At 58.7% G+C, this 7,286-nt stretch overlaps 1 protein-coding gene across 2 annotated transcripts in view; it reads left to right on the top strand.

The window, feature by feature from the left end:
- The window catches only part of KIF17 (kinesin family member 17), a 51,015-nt gene that overhangs the window by 21,555 nt on the left and 22,174 nt on the right, over positions 1-7,286 (top strand). For both annotated transcript variants that reach the window (XM_010829969.1, XM_010829968.1), the window contains exons 7-9: positions 3,225-3,372; positions 5,234-5,766; positions 6,540-6,620. In XM_010829969.1, the coding sequence (XP_010828271.1) occupies positions 3,225-3,372; positions 5,234-5,766; positions 6,540-6,620 (762 nt within the window). The remainder of the gene's footprint in view (positions 1-3,224; positions 3,373-5,233; positions 5,767-6,539; positions 6,621-7,286) is intronic.

The following is a 7,286-nucleotide window of genomic DNA, read 5'->3' as shown; positions in this document are numbered from 1 at the left end:
TGGGCGGGTGGGGCTCCTGGCAGCGTGAGAAGCAGGGCACCGCCGCCCCCTAGTGGTCATAGGGGAGACGAGCTGCCGTTCTGGCCTGGTTGCTGGTGGAGCCAATGCTCAGAGCGTCCTCGGATGGCTTAGTGTAAAGAATCTGCTTGCGAACGCAGGAGACGCTAGTTCAGTCCCTAGGTCGTGAAGATCCCCTGGAGGAAATGGCAGCCCACTCCAGTATTCTTGCCTGGGAAATCCCATGAACAGGGGAGCTGGGTGGGCTGCAGTCCATGGGGTTGCAGAGAGACATGACTGAGCAACTAGACACGCAGGCATTGCAGCCGGGTTCTTTACCATCTGAGCCACCAGGGAAGCCCTTCCGCATCTCTGGGAGTGGATAAAAAGCAGCTTTTCTGCTGCTGGAAGAGGCTGGGTGGTGTAAAAGGTGCCAGCCGGGACTGTGGGGGTTCCTGGGTTTGCATTCTCTCCACCCCGCCTGCCCATTCAGCCAGCCACAGGCATCTTCTGCACGCCTGCTAGGGGCTGCAGCTGGAGGCGAGTGTGGGGCCAAGGCACGGTGGTGCTGTTTTTAATGCTGGAAGTAGCATGGCAATGTCCTGGTGGTCCCTGGAGCTCTGTGCTTCCATCTCTTGGAGGCAGGTGGCTCCTGGTTCAATCCGTGGTCGGGGCCCTAAATCTCCCAAACTGCATCTCCCCCCCCGCCAAAAAAAATAATAATGATTGGAAGTAGCAGAGCATGTTTTAGGGAATGGGGGGAATGATCTGGGACTGAGGGGGCAGTCCGGTGTGGGGGAGGGGCAGGAACTGACAGAGTGGAGTCCTCCCGTGGGGGGGTTGGCCATGGATGACTGTCCTCTGCCCCAGGAGGATGCCAGAGGGACTTCCCTGGTGGTCCAGCGGTTGAGACTTCACCTTCCAATGCCTGGGACGCGGGTTTGATCCCTGACTGGCGAGCTGAGATCCCACCTGCCTTGTGGCCAAAAACAAAACAAAACATAAAACAGAAACAATATTGTAACAAATTCAATAAAAACTCTAAAAAGTGGCCCACATCAAAGAAAAAAATCTTAAAAAGAGGATGTTGGGGGAAGGTGACCTCTTCAGGAGTATAATCTGCAAACATACTGAATCGCTTTGCTGTACAGATCAGAAAACATTTTGAAATTTGCTCTATAACTGTGCGGTGAGGATTAAGTGGTTTGATGTTGGTAAAATTTTTTGTCATCAGTTCAGTTCAGTCGCTCAGTCGTGTCCAACTCTTTGTGACCCCATGGACTATAGCACGCAAGGCCTCCCTGTCCATCACCAGCTCCTGGAGTTTACTCAAACTCATGTTCGTGGAGTTGGTGATGCCATCCAGCCATCTCCTCCTCTGTCGCCCCTTCTCCCGCTCCTCCTCTGTGAAGGGACAGACGGGGAATGGAGGGAGAGGAGCGTTGAGGGAAGGGAAGATGGAGAGACCGGAAAGGGGCGCTCCCCACTTCGAGGTCCTCCTGTAATTTGGGGGTCACATGTTTACACGTGAGAATGGCGTGTGCGTGTGTGCAGATAAGTGTGTATGTCTCCAGTCAGGTCTTGCTAGGCTGTACATGCCGCTGGGCTGAGGCCTGGGTTGAACTGGGGTTGGGGCTGAAGTGCCAGCCAGGGGACCTCTGCTGGGCGAGCGTGGGTTCGAGGGCAGGAGAAGGCAGGCGGGGTGAGGGCTGCAGGTCTCAGGGGACCGCCAGGAGCTGTGTGTGGTTCTGGGCAAGGTGGGCCCTCCCTGGATCTCGGTGGCAGGTCAGCGGCACCTTGGCTGTGCTGCAGAAACCACTAGGTCTTCATGATGGTCTGTCTCGTCTCCTGCCCTGGGAGCCCAGGCTGGCTGATTGTGTCGTGCTGGGGGTCTGCGCTGGTCCCGTACTTCCCGGGGGTCGGGTGGGCATGCGCAGGGGCTCCCACCTCTAACCCTGTCCCACCCCCTGGCTCACTGCCGCTGCAGGGCCACCCTGTCCAGAAAGCCGCGGCTCACGGGGTGTTGTGAGTTCACAGAGGCCCAGCCTTCCCCATGGGGCACGCATGAGACGCCTGGACAGTTTGCCCAGCCGTTCTGCTTCACGCACTTGCCGACTCGGTGGCACAGCACTCAGGTGCCCCTCTGTGCCCGGCATCATGGCTACAAGACGGCACGGTGCTTGCCCTCTGGCCAGGGAGCCAGGTGGTTCACCTATAATCAAACAAGGGCAGAGAACGGTGGAACTTCTGATCAAGGCTGAGAAGACGTAAGCAAAGTGCCAGAGTGGTGGCAGGCATCCTCCGAGAGGGCGCTCATGGAAGGCCTCTCTGAGCGGGTGTCGCTGAGCTGAGGCCCGAAGGGCTGAACTTGCTTCGGAGCGAGGGCAGAGGTCCTGAGGCTGGCAGGGGTCGGGGGAGTGGGTGTGTCTAGGAGTGGAAAGGGGCTGGCGTGCCCAAGTGTGACAAAGATGGGGTGGGCCGTCCGGGTCACTGGGGACTGGAGGTCGACTGGAGGAAGTAGATTTTATCCTCAACCGTGGGAAGCCCCTGAAGCATGATCCATGGACACACAGCTGCCCCATGGAGGATGGTCTTACTCAAGAGTAGAAGTGGGGAACCAGGTCTGGGCAGGAACTGGTGGTGATGGCGAAGATGGATGGCTAAGCAGAGGTATAGTGATGTATTTTGTCTTCGATGGGTTGAGAACCGTTTGGTTAAACTGTATTTGTCGATGCAGAAAGGTGTTTGTGATCTATCGCTTTGTGGAAAAATTAGATTATAGACACATATACAGGCTTCCCAAGTGGCGCTAGCAGTAAAGAGCCCACCTGCCAATGCAGGAGGCATAAGAGACGTGGGTTTGATCCCTGGATCGGGAAGATCTCCTGGAGGAGGAAATGGCAACCCACTCCAGTACTCTGGCCTGGAGAATCCCCACGGACAGAGAAGTCTGGCGGGCTGCAGTCCGTGGGGTCGCAAAGAGCTGGACACGACGGAAGAGACTTAGCATGCACGCATATGTTATTAGCGTGTTAAAACATGCTTAGACAAGAGTTCAGAAGGGTCTTCCCCAGCCAGGAGTCCCCCCCGCATCGTGGAGATCATCTTAATTCTGTTCCTTGGGTTCAGCTGCGTTTCCTGGATTGTGGGACAGAGGAGGCTTCCCGAAAGCCGCGATTGGAAGCGGTCATAAAGCGCTCCCCTCCGTCCCCCGCTCACCTCTCCAGGAGTACGAGGCGCGCCTGGCCCAGCTGAGGGCCGACTACGAGGCGGAGCAGGAGTCCAGGGCCCGGCTGGAGGAGGACATCACCGCCATGCGCAACTCGTACGACGTGAAGCTGTCCACGCTGGAGCAGAACCTGCGCAAGGAGACAGGTGGGCGGGCCCTCCCGGCAGCAGGGAGCCCAGCCTGCTGCCCCCGCCCCCCGCCGACGGGCCCCAGTTCTGTTTCCTCCTCGCAACCGCCCAGCAAGGCAGGCATCTCCATCACCCTCACTTGACAGTTGAGGAAACTGAGGCCCAGAGAGGGTGTGGAAATTCCCTGAGGTCACACAGCTTTTAAAGCGGAGCCGGGATTTGACTCTAGCAGTCTGATCCCAGGGTCAGCGTTCTCACTCACGGCTCTGCGCTGGGGGCCGCAGGCTGGGTCCCCGCCCAAGGCTGACTTGAGTGGCAACAGATCACCCAAGTTTTATGGGTAAGCCCCTTCCCCCGGTTTCTGCATTTTCTACAGTCTCTCTTCCACTTTAGAGCCCATCTGTCATCAGAGCAACCACACCTCAAAGTAGGCAATCCTTAGCAAGAGCTTTTTAACTTCCTGGGAATTTTTGTCTTCTGTTTGGCATTCTAGAATGTTCCATCCCACGGCTATCTTTCAAACACCCTGTGCTGCCAGGCAGCCCAGACTTCCTAGGACTCACTGTGTTAGTCGCTCAGTAGTGTCCGATTCTTTGCGACCCCATGGACTGTAGCCCACCAGGCTCCTCTGTCCATGGGGTTCTCCAGGCCAGAATAGTGGAGTGGGTAGTCATTTCCTTCTCCAGGGGATCTTCCCGACCCAGGGATTGAACCCAGGTCTCCCGCATTGTAGGCAGACGCTTTACCATCTGAGCCACCAGGGAAGCCCATAAATACTATAAAATCCACGTTGTAATGATGACGGCGTTCACATCGTTGGTCCCGTTTATGGGGCGTTGCTGTGTGCCAGGTACTGGGTAGGTAGGCGCTTCCCCTGCCTGCCCTCGGTGAGTTGGGACTCACTGCTTCCTCACAGGGCAGGTGTGCAAGCCGAGGCTGGGAGAGGTTCAGGCTGTGAGCTACGCACAGAGGTCCCCAACCTTTTTGGCACCAGGGGTCTGTTTTGTGGAAGACAGTTCTTCCACGTACGGGGCGGGTGGGTCAGGCGGTGTCGCAGCGATGGGGTGCGGCAGGTGGAGCTCACTCGCTCGCTCGCTGCTCTCCTTCAGCCGTGTGGTCCGGCTCCTGGGTGTCAGGGACCCCTAGGCGGGGGGGTGAACGACCCTAGCAAAGGGGACATCAGGGCTCTCTCGGGGAAGCCCAGGACACGGTGGATGGACCCGAAGGAGCGGGTCCGTGAGCTGGCAGCAGGAGGCCTGTGGTACTTTCCCCCCATCCCAGCTGGCAGGGAGATGCAGCCCCAGAGGAAGACCGAGGAGCAGGTTTTAGCACTTTCTGTCCTGGAGAGTGTTTCCTCCAGCCCACTTTGAGTATCAGGCCTCCGAGGGACTTTACTTGGTCTCGCTAATACTCATCTGCAGCATTCATTTAACTCCCACGGCTCTAGCTTGTCCTGTGGACAAGGGCCTGGAGCTGGTTATGCCAGGAGTGGGCCCTGAGGGTCTTGGGTGTGAAATCTTTGGGTCAGGAGCTCTCTGCCTTTGAGGCAATAATACTGGCAGGACAGCCAGTTTATGTATAAAGAGCAGACCCAAGGCACAGGGGTAAGAGTCCAGCCCCTAATGGCTGGGGCAGTCAGAGAATGGAGACATCATGGAGCTGGTCAGAGAGGACTTCCTGGAAGAGGTGGAGGGAGATAGGACTTGAGTTCTGAGGGGCAGAGATGGAAAGTCAGCGTTTGGGGGCCCAGAGGCTCTGACTTTTAAGCTGGTCTCTTGGAGATGGTGGGCCTGCGGCCAGCTTCCAGGGAAGGGCTGCCTCCCGCCCCCCGCCACCCCAGTCCACCCTGTAAAGAGCTAAAGGAAGGTGTCTCCTGCAGAGGCTGTCCTGAAGGCGGAAGTCCTCTACAAGGCTGAGGTCCTGTCCAGGGCTGAATTTGCCAGCAGTTCGGAGTACTTGCCTCCTTTCGAGTTTAAGATGGCCGAGAGACCCGAGATCTACTCTATGCCTGAGCCCGTGCCCAGTGAGGACTCCTTCAAGGCTCAGGTCTCCTCCGGGTTTGAGGAGCTGCCCAAGATGGCGGCCTCCAAGTCCGAGGCGTCTCTGGGGTCCGATGAGTCTTCCACGCTGAGAGAGAACTCCGTCTGCACGGCCTTCTCTGGGCCAGAGGAGCCCTGCAGCCTGGAGTTCTCCGTGCCTGATTCAGACGCTGGGGGCTGCTACCCACTGCCTGACAACGTGGGCCGGGGCGCCATGGAGCCCCTGTTGGAGGAGGAGCCCCCGCTGATGGCGCTGGAGCTGCTACCCGGCCTGCACGACCCCTACGCCGAGGTGGCGGCCAAGCTGGCCAGGTTCTCCACGGTGTCCAGGCCGGAAGCGCCCCCGGTGGACGTCCCCAAGGTGACCACGCAGGTACCTGACGTCACGCGGGTTGATACGCGGAAGTTCAGGGGAGGGGGTGAGCCCGGCGGGGGCGTGGCTGTGTCTCAGGGGTCCGGGGTCCGGGAAAGGGGAGCTCTGGCTAAGGCTCTGTAAACCAGTGGGAAGGTCAGGATGAGATCCCAGGCGATGCCGGGTGGGCCCTTGTTCTGCTGACACGGGGACACCCGTGGGGGGGGGGGGGGGGGCGGCTGCTGGTTGCCATGGTTACACCTGTCCTCGCCAGCCTGTTCTCCTAGGGGAGGCGGGAGTTCTGTGAGAGTCCTGCTTCCTTTCAGGGGCCGCCCAGGGGTCTATAGGGGCTGCTTCTCCTCCATCCTGCCCCTTGGTCCAAGGCCTTCTCTCCCTTTTCAACCCTCTGTTTTATGTTTAAAAATCTTTTTTCTTCCCTCCTTTCCTTTCTCTCTCTGTCTAAAGTGTACAGGCCTTTGAATCAGAGAGACCCGGGTTCAGATCCCAGCTCTACCCCTCACTCAGCTGTGTGACCTTGTCCGGCTGTCTCTCTGGGCCTCAGTTTCCTCATCTGTTAAATGGGGATGCTGACACATGCGTCCTGTGAGGTCAGGCAGGTGGCAGGCCTGGAACAGGAGTGCCTCTCCTCTCTGCCTCACCTCCTCTCTCCTCTGTTCTCCCTGCTCCCTGCAGGAGGAGTCGGTGGGGTTGGGGAGCAGGCGGGAAGGGTGGGGCGGGGCCCCAGAGGATGATCCTGACCCAACCCCTGCTCCCCTAACTTGTTCTCCTGCAAGCACCCTTCCCTGACAGATCTGCTGGAGCCCGCTGACCTCGGGTCTGAAGCTGAGGTGGCTGAGGACCTCCCACCCAGGAATGTGAGTACCCTCTGCCCTGAGTGGTGGTGGTGGGGACCTCCAGGGGCCTGATTCTTGCTGGGATGCTCTCGCTTGTCTCCTCACTCTCTGGCCTCAGTTTCCTCACCCATAAAATGGGGACAATACCCCCGGCCCTCCCCCAGCACAAAGCAGCATGCAAATCTGAGGAGTCCTCACCTCTATTTATTGATTTTTTACCGAGAGGCCACTGTTCCAGGGTGATGTTCAGCCTTTGCTCAGCAGTGGAGCCCTGGTGTAAAGCACAGAGGCCCAGCGTGTGTGGTGGATGAGGGCCACAGAGCGGAGCTGGAGGCCCCGAGGCGCTGGCAGGGAACCCCCCAGGCGGTGGGGGGCCGTGTTGAGCTCTGCTGCTCTCAGACCCCACCTTTCCCCACCCCCACTTCTGCTTCAGAAAGCACAACCATCCGAGGGAAGCGGGAGGAAGACTTTAAATCTGCCCACATTTGTGGAGAGAGGAAGCGACCTGCTGGCCTCTGGGCCTGATCACTGGGTAGGAGCCAGCTTGCAGCTTCTCAGCAGAGGGTATCTGGGGAGGTCGGGGGTCCCCCTGGGCAGCAAGTGACCTTGAGATGTGGGACTCAAGCAGGGAGAAGGAGCCGGGGCGGCAGGGGAAAGAGCACGGAGCCGGGATTGGGGTGGGGGGCG

This window comes from Bison bison, unplaced genomic scaffold (genome assembly GCF_000754665.1).
Source record: "Bison bison bison isolate TAMUID 2011002044 unplaced genomic scaffold, Bison_UMD1.0 scf7180017864516, whole genome shotgun sequence".
Classification (NCBI taxonomy): Eukaryota; Metazoa; Chordata; class Mammalia; order Artiodactyla; family Bovidae; genus Bison; species Bison bison.
Note: the sequence above shows the minus strand (reverse complement) of the source record. Positions and strands in the feature narration are given on the sequence as shown.